This window comes from Bos javanicus, chromosome 29, assembly GCF_032452875.1.
Source record: "Bos javanicus breed banteng chromosome 29, ARS-OSU_banteng_1.0, whole genome shotgun sequence".
In the NCBI taxonomy this organism is placed as follows: domain Eukaryota; kingdom Metazoa; phylum Chordata; class Mammalia; order Artiodactyla; family Bovidae; genus Bos; species Bos javanicus.
This window is the reverse complement of record NC_083896.1, coordinates 28,775,501-28,793,390: the sequence shown is the minus strand read 5'-3', so window position 1 is coordinate 28,793,390 and position 17,890 is coordinate 28,775,501. Positions and strand designations below refer to the sequence as shown.

The following is a 17,890-nucleotide window of genomic DNA, read 5'->3' as shown; positions in this document are numbered from 1 at the left end:
GGAGGTGTGTCCCTGGCATGCACCCTCCCTCGCAGGAACGAGGAGCAAGAGGTGGAGACAGGGCTTGCTGGGACACACAAGGTCCCTCCCTGAGCCCAAATTCTCATCTCCCCCTGGCAGTGGGGTTCAGCTCAGGCAGGTGAAGAAACTGCTGGGACCCCTCAGACTGGAAGCTGTGCCGGAGATGGTCTTCCAAGCAGATACCCTCTTCCCAACCCGGGATGCAGGGCTTTGAAACTAGAAAATGCCAGGTCTGAAAGAGAGGAAAGAACAAGTCCAGCAACACACAGAGCTCTGTGTATTCAGAGGGAACTTGGCAGGGTTGTGTCCGGGCAGAGAAACTCCGAGTGGTACAAAGGGACGTGCCCAGAGTGGAGAAATCATGCTAATTGTCTGCACCAGAGCTGGAGAACGCCACCCAAAATGAAGAGAGAAAGGGAAGCCCCGTCCAGAGCCTTCAGTGCGCTGCGCCTCGCTCCTTTTGTTTACCTGCTTCTGATCCAGACAGGTAGGAGAACCAGAGGGCAGGACAGGGTCTGCAGGAGGGGCCTGGGGCTTTCAAAGGACAGGGAGGGGGGAGCTGAGGGCCAGAACGCCTCTGGGGCAGGAGGAGGGGAGAATGCCCAGCCACCGTGGGAAGCAGCTCAGTGAATTCAGGCATTCGTGTTGAATGTATTTTTTCATTCTGTGTGCCTCCTGCCTGGCCCCTGCCCCCCAGCCCCCAAAGCCTGCATGACTTTGGAGCTCCCACGGCATTCAGTACATTAGATGGAGGGCAACGAGCCACTGCTTATGGGACGTCTTGTTGGCGTGGGCCAGTCAGGCATCCTTTATAATCCCCAGTCGGGATTATGGTGGGGCTTGGAGGGGTGGGGAAATCTTGGTTTTGTGCCTCCTCAACCCCACACCCTGGCTTCTCTGGGTGTAAAACAGCAAGGGAGATGAAAGAAGCTTTGGAGATAATGAGTCTCCTGGCTTGGGACTCTAACACCAACCTATCCGTAACTCAGGCACGCCACAGACAAACCTATCTTCTGTACTGCCCCCTACCAACTTCTAGGAGAAATGATCTGATTTTCAATACATGTGCTTATGTGCGCATACACACGTTGGGTTCTCAGGTGGCTCAGTGATAAGAATCCGCCTGCCAATGCAGGAGACGCAAGAGACTCAGGTTCGATCCCTGGGTCAGAAAGACCCCCTGGAGTAGGAAATGGCAATCCACTTCAGTATTCTTGCCTGGAAAATTCCATGGACAGAGGAGACTGGCGGGCTACAGTCCATTGGGTCACTAAGAGTCAGATATGACTGAGTGATTGAGCACACACGCATGTGCACACGCACAAACCATTCCAGAGAGCCTAGGAATTTACAGTTTCATTGGGCAAATAGATGCAGAAATCATTTTAATAAAAGCAGAGACTACTATGAGTCAGAGAGACAGAGAGAGGTCACCTACACCATCAGGAAGCTGGTGCTGGTAGTACAGGATACGAGTAGGGGAATATGAGGGGAAGTTACTTGGGAGTGTCTGCGCTGAATTTTAAAGGATGAGAAAAACAGGTAGGTGTGGGAGTGAGCATTATAGTTAGGAAAATGGGCCAAGGTCAACAGCTTGAAATGGTATTGCGTGTTAGGAGCAGCCCAGTCAGTCACTCCTTCTGGAGAGGAAAGAGTGAATGGAGTTAGGTGAGATATGTAAACCTTGCTAAGGAAATGGGAAGATAATTTGCAAACAATGGGGGCCGGGGGAGGGCATGGAATGGTTTTCAGTCTGGGAACAGGCAGGGCCAGGAGGCGTTGTAGCAAAACTGGAGGCAAAATAGGAAAGGAAGCCTGTATCCATTTGGTAGAACCACAAACTGGATGACTTCAACAAAGAAGCGTTGTGTTTCACAGTTCCAGAGGGTAAAATTTCAAGATCAAGGTGGCGGGAAGGCTGTACGCCCTCCGAAGGTGCTAGGCAGGGTTCTACTCTAGGCCTCTCTGCTGTCTTTGGATAGTTCCTTGGCTGTGACAGGTTAACTTTAATCTTTACATGGCATTCTCCCTGTGCTTGTGTGTATATACGTATTTCTTCTTTTTATAAGAACGCCAGTCATCTTGGATTGGGCTTCCCTGGTGGCTCAGACAGTAAAGAATCTGCCTGCAGTGCAGGAGACCTGGGTTCAATCCCTGGGTCGGGAAGATCTCTTAGAGAAGGAAATGGCTTTCCACTCCAGTATTCTTGCCTGGAAAATTCCATTGACAGAGGAGCCTGATGAACTACAGTCCATGGGGTTGCAAAGAGTCAGACACAACTTTCGCTTTCATCTTAGATTGGGGGCCCACTCCCTCCAGTATTAGCTTGTTACCTTGACAATGACCCCAGTGCCAAATAAGGTCACATTCTGAGATAGGGCTTCCCAAGTGGCTCAGTGGTAAAGAATTCACTTGCCAATGCAGAAGACATAAGAGATGTTGGTTTGATCCCTGAGTCGGGAAGATCCCCTGGAGCAGAAAATGGCAACCCACTCCAGTATTCCTGCCTGAAGAATCCCATGGACAGAGGAGCCTGGCAGGCTACAGCCCACAGGGTCGCAAAGAGTCAGACACATTTGAAGTGACTGAGCACAGACACACTGAAATACTTGGGATTAGGACTTCAAGACATAAATTATAGGGGGCACAAGTCAACCCATAACGAGGCTATCGCAATAGTTCAAGAGAGAAATGAACCAGGCTGGAATTAGAATAAAGAAGGAGGGAGGGAAGGATATTGAGATAATATTTTGGAGGGAAAATCAGGACCTAGTAATTGATAGGAAGTTAAAGAATCTAGGGAAGGAGGTAGGGTTTCTGTGTGAAACATTAAGTTAAAAAATGGGGCAAGATTGGGAGATATAATGATTAGTGTTACTCATGTTGAGGTTGAAATGGCTGTAAGACATTTGTGGGGAAATGTTGAACCTAAAACTGGAGGGTTAGGAAGAGGTATTTGGAAGCTGTCAGCTAAGAGGTGAGACTTAAAACAGTGAGAATAAAGAAATAAATGAGCTGAAAATGGAACACTGAGGAACCCCAAGACTTTTTTTAAAACCAATGAAAACTTTTTAAAATTTTTTACCTTTTTGTGTTGGAGTATACCCAGTTAACAATGTTGTGATAGCTTTCAGTGAAGGGATTCAGCCATACATATACATGTATCCATTCTCCTGCAAACTCCCCTTCCGTCCAGGCTACCACATATCATTGAGCAGAATTTCCTGTGCTATGAAGTAGATCCTTGTTGGTTACCCATTTTGAATATAGCAGTGTGTACATGTTAATCAAACTCCCTAACTATCCCTTCCCCCCAGCAAGCATAAGTTCATTCTCTAAGTCTGTGTGAATCTGAGGAATCCCAAGATTTGCAGAGGAAAACAGAGAACAAAAGCCCATTGAGGAGGCGCGTAACAATCAGAGAGACAGAGGGAGATCTTGAAGACTGTGGTGTCCAGAAAGTGAAGGGAGCTGGGATATTCTCAGAGAGTCGACATCAAAGGTATCAAGGAACCTGGTGTAATAAGGACGTAAAAGAGCCCATCTGATGTGGCCATAAAGAAGCTACCATTAGCCTTAGTGACAGCAGTGTCAGTGGAAATTACAATGAATGGAGGAAATGAGAGCTAGCGGTATGGAGGCAGCGAACCGGGACTAGGAAATGTACAATGACATGTAGAAATCAGGGGTGTCCCTAAGCTCTTTCAGGTCATATGTGGTAAAGAAAAAAATTATGGAAGGATCTTGTCAGTCACTGTGATTAGGTAGAAACAAAAGGAACTTCTGTGAGAGACAATGGAACTGAGTATTATTTAACAAGGGGCTTCCCTGGTGGTTCAATGGTTAAGACTCCGTGCTTCTGCTGCAGGGGGCACAGGTTCAATCCCAGGTCCACGAACTAAAATCCACATGCTGCATGGTCAAAAAAAAAAAAAGTATAACAAAAAATTCTAAATATAAACTATGCTAATATTAGTTACAAACTAAGATAGGTAAGAGGTAAGTGTGGGGTCAGGCCATTGGACTGCTGTGGATTCAAAAGCAATAAAGGCTGAGATTCTATGAGGAATTTCCGCCATCCTCAATCTATTAGGAAAATGTCAGCTTCTGTGACAAATAAATTCCAACATTTAAGTTCTCCTGGCATTAACCCTGGAGTAGTCAGTACCATTTCAAGCAAGGCCTGATATGAACAAAGACTGCTCCATGAGGTTTTCCATAGACCAAGCTCATGGAGCGCTATCAACTTTCACATGTGTTTCCAATGGTCAGCCTGAGATTTATCTCTATTTCTTTTAGGTAGAGGATTAAGGCGGGGAAAAAAAGGAAGGAGTACACCAGCCTATAAGTGGAATCTACCACTTTTACTAGTACTATTGGGTAGAAATCAGTAGTGACACAGCCATAATTAACTGCAAGGGAGGCTGGGAGATACAGCTTTAAGGCTGGCACTAAAAGGGTGGCCTAGACCATATGACTCTGGCTTCCAGAGATCTGCCTTAATCCCTTGCCATTAAGGAAATCAATCCTAAATATTCATAGGAAGGACTGATGCTGAAGTTGAAACTCCGATACTTTGCCTGATGCAAAGAGCCAACTCATTGGAAAAGACCCTGATGCTGGGAAAAATCGAGAGCAGGATAAGGGGGGCAACAGAGGATGGGATGGTTGGACAGCATCATCAATTCAGTGGACATGAGTTTGAGCAAGCTCCAAGAGTTGGTGATGGACAGGGAAGCCTGGCCTGCTGCAGACCATGGGGTCGCAGAGAGTCTGACAAGACTGAGCGACTGAACAGCAACAATACTCCCGTGTGGCAGCAGCCACCTTACTTGCCTCAGACAAGTAGCACTTAGTCCTTGGTGCTCTGAACCTAATATGAGCTAAAGAGGCTTCCCTAAATCCATCACAGCCCTATTCCTGGAACATTCAAACACAGCTTTTCTAGAGGCTAGGATACTAATTTACAATCATAAACACAACATGCCATACATCTAAATAATCTGATGTGCAAGATGTTACTCTCTGAGATCCTAGAGCCAGTCTGTCCTCTACACTCCCATTAGGAAGAAGTCCCTTGGCTAGGTTCCACCCTCTGAGTTCTAAGATCACCTTCCATATTGTAGGTGCTGTATTTTTTTAAAATTGCAATTGAAAATTATATACAGGAACATGCAATTTTGCATAAGGATACAGTTTTATAGAACCTTTAAAAAGTGAATAAATCCATTTAATTATCCCCCAAGGTCATGGAAAAGAATATTTCAGTACTGAGAAGCGATATAGTACCTCCACACTATATTGTTATTATTGCCTTCCCCCCAGGGTCACAGTGGTGTACTAATTTCTAATACAGATTAATTTTGTGTGTCTTTGAACTTCATAAAAGTGGAATTGTATCTATGCATTCTTTTAAGCCTGGTTTCTTTCACAGAACACCAAATTTGTAAGATTCATGCATGTTGTTGTTGAAATTGTAACTTGTTTGATCTCAGTGCTATATAGTATTCCATCATATAAATATACCAAAATTTGTTTACCTATTCAATTTTGATAGACACTTTGGTTGTTAACAGTTTGGGCCTTTATGAACAGAGTTGTTAAAAACATTCTAGTAGATGTCTTTTGATGAACAGATATACCCAGGAGTAGAATTTGTCAAGTTATATATATGCGCTTAGGCTTAGTAGATATAGCCAGAGTTTTTAGAAGTGGTTGTATCAAGCTACATTCCCACCAGCCCTGACTGAGAGTCCCAGGTGTTCATTCCATATATTCACCAATAACTGAATCTTCTCTTTTTCATTTTAGCTATCCTAGAATGAGGTGGCATTAAATTATGGTTTTAAATTGCAAATCTATGGTGATGAATGCAGTTGTGTCTTTTTCATATACTTAATAGCTATTTGAAAATCCTTTTATGTGAAATACCTGATCCAAATCTTTTGCCTATTTTCTTTTGAGTTTCCTGGATTTTTTTTTAAAGTGGTAATTTGTAGGAGTTTAAAATAGATATATCAGATACGAGTCACTTATAGGAGATATGTATTACAACTATCTCCCACTGTGCGTGTGTGTGTGTGCCAAATCGTTTCAGTCATGTCAACTCTGTGCGACCCTATGGACTGTAGCCCACCAATCTCCTCTGTCCATGGGATTCTCCAGGCAAGAACACTGAACTGGGTTGCTATACCCTCCTCCAGGGGATCTTCCCGACCCAAGGATCAAACCCATATCTCTTTTGTCTCCTGCACTGGCGGGCAGATTCTTTACAGCTAGCGCCACCTGGGAAGGCCATCTCCCACTGTACGGCTTGCCTTTCACTCTCTTAATGGTGTCTCCTGATGAACAGAAGCTCGTGATTTTATTGTCCACTGTATCATTTTCATCTTTTACGGGTACCACCTTTGTGTCCTCAAGTCACAAAGATATTCTCCTATGTTGTCTTTTTAAAACCTTGTTTTACCTTTCACATTTAGATCTACAATCTACCTAGAATTGGTATTTGTGTGAGATGTGAGGTAAGGACCAAAATTCATTTTTATTCCAACGTGGCCCAGCACTATCTATTTAAAAAAATCCTTTCTGTACCTGACTGCATGTCACCTGTGGTTCAGTGGTTAGGACTCCAGGTTTCCACTGCAGGTATCATGGGTTCAGTCTCCGGTTGGGGAACTAAGATCCCACAACCCTCACACCAAAAATAAAAAGTCAGGCTATCATGTTTAAGTCTGTTTTTGGACTCTTCATTCTGTTCTGTTGATAACACTTGTCTATTGTAGTGCCAAGGATAAATCTCTTTTTGATCAGTATTGTATTAAATTTATAAGCCAGCTTTGGAGAATTGACAGCTTAACATTAATGATTACTCCTATCCAAAGCACAGTGTATCTCTGTGTGCTATCTTTATACTTATTAGCTAGATACACGTTACTGAACATTTGCTTTCTTTACAGGGTAGGAAGAAAGCTACCCTTCTCTTCCTGGATCCCAAGGGCCTTCTTCACAATTTCTGTGTCCTGATTTTGCCTTATATTCCTGAGTGATTGACACTTAAAATGAGTTCACACTCTTGTAGGCCTCAACGTAGTAACAAGAGAAAACTCTTAACACAGTCACCCCAACAGTGAAGCTCCTCTACAATAGGGCCAGAGGAGGGGTGCTATTTTCTCAGAGCATTTAATATTCATTATTATTAATTCATTCAGAATAATAAAAATAAAAATGAAGAGCAGAAAGTAATATTTTTTGCTTTTAGAAAACTATGGCATATGGGACTTTCCCCAGCAGTCCAGTGGTTAAGACTCTGCCTTCCAATGCAGGGGATGTGGATTCAGTTCCTGGCTGGGGAACTAAGGCCCCACGTACTGTGGAGTGCAGCCAAAAAGAAAAAGAAAACCATGCTGTGTGCTGCCTTTGGGTTATTGTATGCAGTTCTGGTCACCACACCTCAAAAAAGAAATAATAGAGTTGGAGAAAGCCCACATAAGGGTATCTATGCTAGCCCAAGGGAAGGAGGGACTTCCTATAGAGACAGATCCAAACAAAACAAAAAGCCTTTCAGTTAAAAAGGGACATACCTGCAGTCCGGGGTATCAGAGTGTGTGGATTATGTGTAATATGTTTCACAGTATCTCATGAATGCTTTTGAGATGGTTAGACAGCATCACTGACTCAATGGACATGAGTCTGAGTAAACTCTGGGAGATAGTGAAGGGCAGGGAAGGACACGGACTGGCTTGCAGCAGTCCATGGGGTCACAAAGAGTCGGACACAACTTGGTGACTGAACAACATTTGGCTACACATGAAATCTTTAGTTGCCACCTGCAGACTCTTAGCTGTGACATGCGAACTCTTCGTTGCATGCAAACTCTTAGCTGTGGCGTGGGACCTAGTTCCCTGTGCTGTGCTTAGTCGCTAAGTCATGTCTGACTCTTTGCAACTGTAGCCCGCCAGGCTCCTTTGTCCATGGGATTCTCCAGGCAAGGATACTGGAGTGGGTTACCATGCTTTCCTCCAGGCGATCTTCCTGACCCAGGGATCAAAGCCAGGCCCCCTGTATTGGGAGAGAGGAGTCCTAGCCACTGGACCACCAGGGCAACCCCTCTCACTGATATGTTTAAAAGGTAAATTTAAGGCAAATACTGGTAATAGAAAACCTTTGCCAACCAAAAAGGGCACATAAAAATGAACAGATGATGGTTTAAGAAAGTGGCTATTAAGGGTCCCCAAGGCTTTTGGCAGGTACATTCTTATACATTAAAGCTTGACATTGTTTGATGTCACAGTAGTTTAAATCCTAGTTGACGAGGGCCACCTCCCTGATCCAGTGTGACCATTTCAGTTGGCAGGGACATCTTGCAGCGAGGTCAATTTCCTTCTGTTCAGCCTCCAGCGGGAACAGAGACTTTTCTACCTAACGATGCTTTCGAGACTTGAGGACGATGATTAAGTTAATCGTTCCTCAAGGTTGAAGAGTTTTAGTTCCTTTTATTTGCACCATTAGCCATTTCCTCGCTTCTATGTCCTTCCTTGGCTCCTGTCCTAGTTCTCCGTGTCCCTTGAAAGTTGTGGGACCCTGTCCTTAAAATCAACTCCAATCTTGGCTAGATTTTGGGAAACAGTGTTTGCTCAGCAGAAAATGCTCTTTGTCAGCTTCTGGGAAAGACTGCTCCCTCCACTTCTGAACATGCCTACATACACCCCTATGACTCAGGGGCACGACTCGTGCACAGACACGGGGAAGGCACCCACCAAGAGGAGGGTGAGGCCCAGGGTGATCCACATGCAGTAACTTCTCCAATGGTTTTATCCAGAAGAATCAAGTTTATTTTTTGTTTTTTAAATATTTATTTATTTCACTGTGCCAGATCTTAGTTGGCAGGCAGGATCTAGTTCCTCGACCAGGGCTGGAACCCAGGCCTCCTGCATTGGGAGTGGGAGATCTTAGCCACTGGACCACCAGGGAAGTCCCCAGGAGGACCAAATTTACACTGGTAGAAAGAGGGACTTCCCTGGCAGTTCAGGGTTGGGACTCCGTGCTTCCACTGCAGCGGACCCTGGTTTGATCCCTGGTCAGGGAACTAAGATCCCACATGTTGCATGATGCAGCAAAAATAAATAAACAAATTGGTAGAAAGAGCAAACTTGAAGGGAGCAAGACATCCCAAAAGCACTGCCAGGACCTTATATGTGATAAGACAGAGTAGACACAGGGGAAACTCAAGGGAGAGTCCAAGAAGAGAGAAGCAGGGAGGGGAATCCATTCCACTTTTCCTTGGGGCTGGGACTGTCATAGACCAGCCTCCTGGAAAGAAGAAATGAGAACCAAGGAGCTTGGGGTTGCTAAACCCCAGGGTGGCTCTGCATACATCACCCTCATGTGCTGACCCCACTGCTTCAGATTGGGTCCTGAGAAGGGGGGTAGATGTTCCCATCCTGGCCCTTAGTGAAGCTCACTGATTTTTTTCAGAGCCACTTCAAGTCACCTACACCAAACCCTGTTTGCCTGTTCAGGGAAGTATGAAAGCTTGTGTCTCTAAGTCAAACCAAGCCTGGGACCTAGCACCTGCTAGGCAGGAAATCCCATCTATATAATCCCAGAAACCAAGAGCTGGAGGAATCTTAAGGATCATGAGGTCAATCAGATTTCAGTCTGATGCACAGAGCCATAGAAGATTCACTAGCAGCACCCCGAGATCCTGGAAAGGACAGGACTCAGGTCCTCACCACCTCTTTGACTAAATCAAGTGAGCTAGAACTAAATTTCATTCCTTTTCAATTTATATAGGGTTTTGTGGGAACAAAAATACCTTTAATAAGAAAATTTGAAAATACTTGGTTTTGTTCATTCTAACTCCCCCCACTGTTGAGACTCCCCTCAATGACAAGTATATAATATTCATGAATATGGTGGCTTCATCATTGCAATAGTGTCTTCTACACCTAAGGTTTTTTTTATTATAACATTCTTGACAGATGATGATAGAATGTCAGGATTGAAATGTCAGGTTGCAGATTACCTGGTCCTGCTACTGCTGCTGCTGCTAAGTCGCTTCAGTCGTGTCCGACTCTGTGCGACCCCATAGACGGCAGCCCACTAGGCTCCTCTGTCCCTGGGATTCTCCAGGCAAGAATACTGGAGTGGGTTGCCATTTCCTTCTCCAATGCGTCAAAGTGAAAAGTGAAAGTGAAGTCACTCAGTTGTGCCCGACTCTTAGCGACACCATGGACTGCAGCCCACCAGGCTCCTCTGTCCATGGGATACCTCATTATTCAGAGGAGAAAACGAAAGCACAGGGAGGGGAATGAACATTCAATTGGCCTTTCCTTGATTACTTCTAAAGATGAGGAGCTCACTACATAACAAAGCACTTGTTCCCAAAATGGGTTGGATATGTTTAATAAATTAAATTTGCTTCGATCTGCACAACTAACCTTTTAGTTTCATTGCCTTTTGGCTTGGAAAAAGGAAGAACTGTTAGGAAGTGAAGAGCCCAGAGTGGTGAGGCATGGAGAGACCAGAGGACTCAGAAATGAGAATGGAGTAAGAAGCCAGGGCCTGACATTGCCCTCTCTCTGTGGGCTTCTGTTCACAGAGCCCCTGGAAGGCGTGAACATCACCAGCCCGGTGCGCCTGATCCATGGCACGGTGGGGAAGGCCGCCCTGCTCTCCGTGCAATATAGCAGCACCAGCAGTGACAAGCCCGTGGTCAAGTGGCAGCTGAAACGGGACAAGCCAGTGACCGTGGTTCAGTCCATTGGCACAGAGGTCATTGGCACCCTGCGGCCTGACTATCGAGACCGCATCCGCCTCTTCGAAAACGGCTCCCTGCTTCTCAGCGACCTGCAACTGGCCGACGAGGGCACCTACGAGGTCGAGATTTCCATCACCGATGACACTTTCACCGGGGAGAAGACCATCAACCTCACTGTAGATGGTAAGGTCTCGGGCAGGGAAGGAGCGGGGGTACCAGCAGCTGGGGTGGGGGGCAAGGTCCACCCAGTACCCTAGCTAGACCCAGGAAAACCCATACAAGAGCCATTGGGGAGCAGAGAGTGAGCCAACTGGACCTTAGAGACTGGCAGATAGACCACAGCTAACATGTGGTTACTATGACCCAGAAATGATTGTAAGTTTTTGCCTATATTGACTCATTTAATGCTTATAATAATCTAGGGATAGTTAACATCATTGGCCCTGTTTCAAGAGATGAGAAAACTGAGGCACAATGAGGTTGAATAATTTGACCAACTCTACTCAACTAGTAAGTGAGAGTCAATATCGGAACCTATTTGGGGCTTCCCCTGTGTCTCAGCAGTAAAGGATCCACCTGCAATGCAGGAGCCTCAGGAGACCTGGGTTCAATCCCTGGGTCAGGAAGATCTCTTGGAGAAGGAAATGGCAACCCACTCCAGTACTCTTGCCTGGAGAATCCCACGGAGAGAGGAGCCTGGCAGGCTAGAGTCCATGGGGTTGCAAAGAGTCGGACACAACTTAGCAACTTAGAATGCACAGACCTGAACCTAGCCCATTGAAAATATTTTCCAGGCTGATCAGCTTAAGACATCTCGGAAAGGTATTTGGGAAGAAAGGAAGGGAAGGTCCAGAAGGGCAGGGACCATGGCTGTCTTGTTCTGCATTGTACCCCCTGTGCTCAATTAGGTCCTCAATAAATAGTGGGTAAATAAATGAATAAATGGATGGATGGATGTATAGGTGGGTGGGTGGGTGGTGGTAAAGAGCTATACTGAGACCTCTGAAGACCACAGATCAGCTGGAAGGTGGGCAGTTAAGGGGAGGGGAGATGCTTTTTGGCCCCTGGCTCACAGGCTCCCCCACCCCCGGGCTCAGTGCCCATTTCAAGGCCGCAGGTGTTAGTAGCATCAACCACGGTGCTGGAGCTCAGCGAGGCCTTCACCCTGAACTGCTCGCACGAGAACGGCACCAAACCCAGCTACACCTGGCTGAAGGACGGCAAGCCCCTCCTCAACGACTCTCGGATGCTCCTGTCTCCAGACCAAAAGGTGCTCACCATCACGCGCGTGCTCATGGAGGATGACGACCTGTACAGCTGTGTGGTGGAAAACCCCATCAGCCAGGGCCGCAGCCCGCCCGTCAAGATCACCGTGTACCGTGAGTCTCCCGCCACCCTCCCTTGGGACTCACAACCCTGAGAGGCAGGTGCCCACGAGAGGCTGAGGACATCCCAGACAGAGTGCCACTGGAGTGGGAGAGAGGCGGACTGGGCCAGGTCTCCCTGGAGGACAGCCATCGGTGGGAGTGAGCTCCAGGGAAAGTCCACCACTGGCCAGCCCTGCTGCCTGGGGCTCCTTTTGTCTTCTTTCGGCCCCAGGGAGCTCTCTCCCCACACCCACTGCTCACCTTGAAGTCTCTCCCACCTCTCTGCCTCCCTCTCTCCCTAGGAAGAAGCTCCCTCTACATCATCTTGTCCACAGGAGGCATCTTCCTCCTTGTGACCTTGGTGACTGTCTGCGCCTGCTGGAAACCCTCCAAAAAGTCTGGGTAACTCTCCAAGGTCCCCCCTCCCTGAGTATCCGAATCCTTCCACCCACCCCAGCCCCGAGCTCCGTTCTTTCCTTAGTCTCTCTCTCTCTTTTTAAAAATTATTTATTTTTGGCTGTGCTGGGTCTTCATTGCTGCACATGGGCTTTCCCTAGTTGCAGTGAGTCGGGGGATACTCTCCAGTTTCAGTGGGTGGGCTTCTCTTTGTGGTGGCTTCTCTGGTTGCAGAGCGTGGGCTCTAGGGTGCAGGGGCTTCGGTAGTTGCAGCACATTGACTCAGTAGTTGTGGCACACGGGCTTAGTTGCCCCAAGGCATGTGGGATCTTCCCAGACCAGGGTTTGAATTCGTGTCCCCCACATTGCAAGGCGGATTCTTAACCATTCACTGGACCACCACTAAGCTCCTCTTGGTCTCTTTATTTATTTAAAAAAAAAAAAAAACTTTTTTTAAAAATGTGAACCATTTTTAAAGTCTTTTTTGAACTTGTTACAATATTGCTTCTGTTTTATGTTTTGGTTTTTTGGCTGTAAGGCATGTGGGATCTTAGCTCTCCGACCAGGGATCAAACCTACACCCTCTGCATTCGAAGGCAAAGTCTTAACCATCAGACCACCAAGGAAGTCTCCTCTTCTTAGTCTCTTTAAATGCCTTTCCTCCCAGGCCAAAGCTCTTCCCAGGAGATCCATTTTACCATTGCATGCATTGTATATGGAATTATATCCCGTGCTCAAAACCCCAACAATCCCAGCATTGTTAATAATGGTTTCACTTGCACTTCACCTTCTGTGAGCCAGGCACTGTGTTTGTGGTTAGCACACTACCTTTCAGTGTGATTATCTTAATGTGATTCTCTGCAGTTTACAGATACTGATTCGGGACTCAGATGAGTTAAATGACTTGCCAGGGCCAGACTCAGGCTGCAAACCTAGATGGGATATACCCCATCCCACCACACCCAGCCCGTCTTCCTATTACACAGCCTCATTTATGGCCATCAGATACTGCCCCACTGTGTCCCCATGCCCAGAACTTCTGCTCACACTCAGCAGCTGTGTTCACCAGGTGCTGGGTTGATTTGCAGGAAGAAGAGGAAGCTGGAGAAGCAAAACTCCATGGAGTATATGGATCAGAGTGATGATCGCCTGAAACCAGAAGGTGAGCTCCCAGCCACCCACTCACCCATCCCATCGTCACTCAGAGCAGTGGGCTGCTGGGAAAAGGCAGATCTGGGCGACAAGGAAGCCAGCTCTGCAGGGCCCCTTCCTCCACCAACTGCACGAAGACTGCAGAGCAGGGAGAGGAGCAGCCAAGGTAGGACCCCGGGGATGACGGATCCTTTGGTAGAGGTTGTGGCGGGACCCTGACTGGCCGCTGGGAAGCAAGGAGTATAGTTGCTGGCTGGTGGAGAGGGTTCTGGACCTGCGCCAGCCTCCCCCTTCTTTGCCCCGTGCAGCAGACACCCTCCCCCGAAGTGGAGAGCAGGAACGGAAGAACCCCATGGCACTCTACATCCTGAAAGACAAGGTAAGCAGCTCCGGTCTAAGTGCCCCACGAACACCCCATCAGTCCCTGCCACGTTCTGGTGCTACCGTAGCCCCGCTATGCTGACATCCCTTTCTAGGACTCAGAATAACCCTGAGAAATATTTCTGTCATCCCCACTTTAGAGATAAGAAAAATAGGGTAAAAATCATTTTACCCTATTTTATTATTTTCGTCTAATAAAACAGGGTAAAATGACAGGGGTAAAATGACTTGTTCAGAATCAAACAAGTGAATCGGTGGCAGTGTCTGTCTGTGTGTTAGTTGCTCAGTTGTGTTCTTTGCAACTTTATGGACTGTAGCCTGTCAGGCTCCTCTGTCCAAGAAATTCTCCAGGCAAGAATACTGGAGTGGGTTACCATTTCCTTCTCCAATTGGTGGCAGTACCCAGATCTCTGGACATGGGCTTTGGGTGACTTTCCAGCTATTCAACAACCAACTCTGTCCCACACTGTCCAAGCCAGGTGGAAAGCAGAAAATAAGTGGTCAAAGCCCTCAGTTTAATGCATTTCAACGTTTAATGAGCACCTATTATGTGCCAGGCACCATGCTAAGTGTCCTTCAGTTCAGTTCAGTCACTCAGTCATGCCTGACTCTTTGCAACCCCATGGACTGCAGCACGCCAGGCTTCCCTGGCCATCACCAACTCCTGGAGCTTGCTCAGTCTCATGTCCATCGAGTTGATGATGCCATCCAACCATCTCATCCTCTGGCATCCCCTTCTCCTCCTGCCTTCAATCTTTCCCAGCATCAGGGTCTTTCCCAATGAGTCAATTCTTTGCATCAGGTGGCCAAAGTATTGGAGTTTCAGCTTCAGCATCAGTTCTTCCAATGAATATTCAGGACTGATTTCCTTTAGGATAGACTGGTTGTCTCTCCTTGCAGTCCAAGTGACTCTCAAGAGTCTTCTCCAACACCACAATTCAAAAGCATCAATTCTTCAGCGCTCAGCTTTCTTTATAGTCCAACTCTCGCAACCATACATGACTACTGGAAAAACCACTGCTTTGTGCCCTATGTTGCAAGAGAAACCAGACCTAGGTCTTCAGCCTTCCGGGAGATGAGAGTGTGAAGGGGACTGTGTCTCTTTCACCTCGGTATTCCTAGGGCCCTGGAACACCGGGCGTGCTCCCAGCCCTGGCCAGCTGTCCCCTGACCCCTCCTGGCAACTGTCCTTGCAGGACTCCCCGGAGCCGGAGGAGAACCCCGCCTCAGAGCCTCGGAGCGCGGCGGAGCCCGGCCCGCCGGGGTACTCCGTGTCCCCGGCCGTGCCGGGTCGGTCGCCCGGGCTACCCATTCGCTCCGCCCGCCGCTACCCGCGCTCCCCAGCGCGCTCCCCCGCCACCGGCCGGACGCACTCGTCGCCGCCCCGGGCCCCCGGCTCGCCTGGCCGCTCGCGCAGCGCCTCGCGCACACTGCGGACTGCGGGCGTGCACCTGATCCGCGAGCAAGACGAGGCGGGGCCGGTGGAGATCAGCGCTTGAGCCTCCTTGCGTCCTCCGGAGGCGCCCGCACACCGAGGCCCGCGTCCAGGGGAGGGCGGGGCAGCGGGACTGCGGCCCGCGAGGGGCGAGGGATTAGGAGAGGTCCCGCCGGGCGAGAGGATAGGGCGCGGGGACCACTGTGAGTCTGCGGAGTCCGGGGACGAGGCGGGAATGGCGGAGGGTGGACCGGATTGTGAAATCGGGGTGCGTTTGCTCCCTGATCACTGGCTGTGTTATCAGTGGGTGTGGGTTGTGCCCTCTTAGGACCACATAGATTATTAAATTTACGGCCCAATCCCCGGAGAGGCTTATGGAAACTAACATCAGTAACCTAACCCCAATGACTATCCTGTGTCCTTCCTAGGGCGCATTTATGCTTCCCACCCACCCTCTCCCCTTGCTCTCCAGGAACGAACTCCTGGTTCCTGGGGAACTTTCTCGGCAAACCCAGATTAGAGAGGCCACTTGCCTCAAAGGTACAACTGTCCTGAACTAAGGGGGAGCCCAGAAATTCACTGTGAAGACAGGACCTTGGGGCACCCTTCTCAGGCATCTGGGACCTGGGTACCTACCAGTTGACCAGGGAGGAGTTCAAGGGTATTTCTTTGCCACTCTCCCCCCCACAACCCGGGTCTAGCCAGAGCAAAGGATTCAAGCCTCCCAGGCTTGGCTTCCTCCCAAAGGCCCCCTCAGCAGCGTGCCCAGCATTCTTTTCATCTCTAGTCCCTAGAGAAGGGGCTCCTCACTCATTCCCAGACCCAGAAAGCTAAATCAAGTGAGGATCTGTCTTTTGACCCCTCCTATCTACTGGTTCTCCCTGGCTTTGCATGAAATAAGCCTTTCAAACAATCACTGTCCCTGGGAAAGGTTGTCGAGCTTCCTGTAGGTTTAAGAAGATGAAGTTCGACTCTCCCCAGAAATAGTGGAAGGAGGAAGACGCTCATTGATCTCCCCGCCCACCACTGCGTCTTAGAGGCCGTATGGAACCCTTGGTCTCCGGCCTCTCACCTGCCTTGCTCCCAGGTGTGCAGGGCCCAGGAGACAGGCCAGGGCAAGCGCCCTAATTACACAAACCTGCAGAGTATGGAGAGATTGGTCCACTGTGTAGCTAGGCCATGCCCGTGCTGCCACCACTTATTGCACAGTTTGGAGGAAAGACAGTCATCTACCTTGTGAAGAGAGAGGGCGATTAAAATGATGCAAAAGAAAAAAGCCCTCTGTGTGTGCTGACCTGTCTTCCCTGATGCCTCTAGTGCATCTCTGGTCTCTCCTCAGCTTCCTGAGCTCCAGCTCGGACCCTGCACCATCCCACAGAGGAACTCCCTCCCGAGGTCCCAATTCCCCACCACTCCACATGGAACAAGTTTTGTCCCAGCCCAAGGGCAGCAGCATTTCTAGTTGACTCCCCCCCATAACTTGCAGGTCGTGGTCCTCCCAGCTCCCTGCCCCGATGCATTTCTCCAGGCTCATCTGCGCAGGTGTGCCTTTGCAGCTCTGCTTCCTCACTCCAAAACTGCTCCCCTCACTTCCCCAGGTGCCTGATCTAGGAGACGATGCATGTGGGGCAGGGGCAGGGCGGGGAACACCCACACACCCCCACCCAAGTTGCTCAGGCAGGTGGAAGATGCAAGATGCGGTCTCAGACAGGTACATCCCAGTCAACCTGGAGAGGCAAGGGTGAAGATTAAGGTGAGATTAGGGCAAACTGTACTCTAATCCCCAATGCTGCATCCCTGAGGGGCTGGCTTCCCAGGTTCAAGTCAAATCTGCCTTAATTTGGGGGAGGGGGTGGAGCAAGGAAGTGGTTTTGTTTTTTTTTTTTTGTTTTGATCTTCATCTTTGTATTACTGGCATCTAGCAGAGTGCCTAGCACCTTCTGGATGCTCAATAAACTTTTGATGAAATAAAGTGAAAACTTTGTTTCACTTAATCAAGGAGAACAAACAAATTGCCTAAAAATACCAGTCGTTTCTCTTTTCTCTTTTCTTCTTATCTTCCTTCATCATCCTTCACCTTCTCTGGAAATCCCAAATTGTTGATTCCAAAATCATCACACACTCATTCATTCATTCTGATGTTCTTTCTTTTATTCAGTAAACATGTCTTCATAGACCATAAAGTGTGCTAGAAGCTGGGAGACAGTGTTACTATGCCATGACATACCAAAGAGACAGTCTCATGAAGGAACACAGATAGTAAACAGATTAGCATAATACAGTGTGGAAAATGCAATGACAGAAGTAGATACAAGGTGCTCTAGAAGCATGTAAAAGCAACATCTAACCCAGATTAGGGGTGTTCAGCAAAGGTATCTT

At 48.1% G+C, this 17,890-nt stretch overlaps 1 protein-coding gene across 2 annotated transcripts; it reads left to right on the top strand.

Annotated features, from left to right (window-relative positions):
- Window positions 1-34: 34 nt before the first annotated feature.
- Window positions 35-17,483, top strand: HEPACAM (hepatic and glial cell adhesion molecule). Of its 2 annotated transcripts, none has more exons than XM_061406322.1 (7): window positions 35-508; window positions 10,622-10,963; window positions 11,878-12,159; window positions 12,450-12,549; window positions 13,632-13,705; window positions 14,004-14,074; window positions 15,273-17,483. In XM_061406322.1, exons 1-7 carry the CDS (start codon window positions 424-426, stop codon window positions 15,573-15,575), a joined length of 1,257 nt encoding a protein of 418 aa, XP_061262306.1. In that variant the 5' UTR covers window positions 35-423; the 3' UTR covers window positions 15,576-17,483. The 2 variants fall into 2 exon arrangements, with proteins under 2 accessions (XP_061262306.1, XP_061262305.1); XM_061406321.1 differs by having other exon boundaries at window positions 13,632-13,861.
- Window positions 17,484-17,890: the final 407 nt, after the last annotated feature.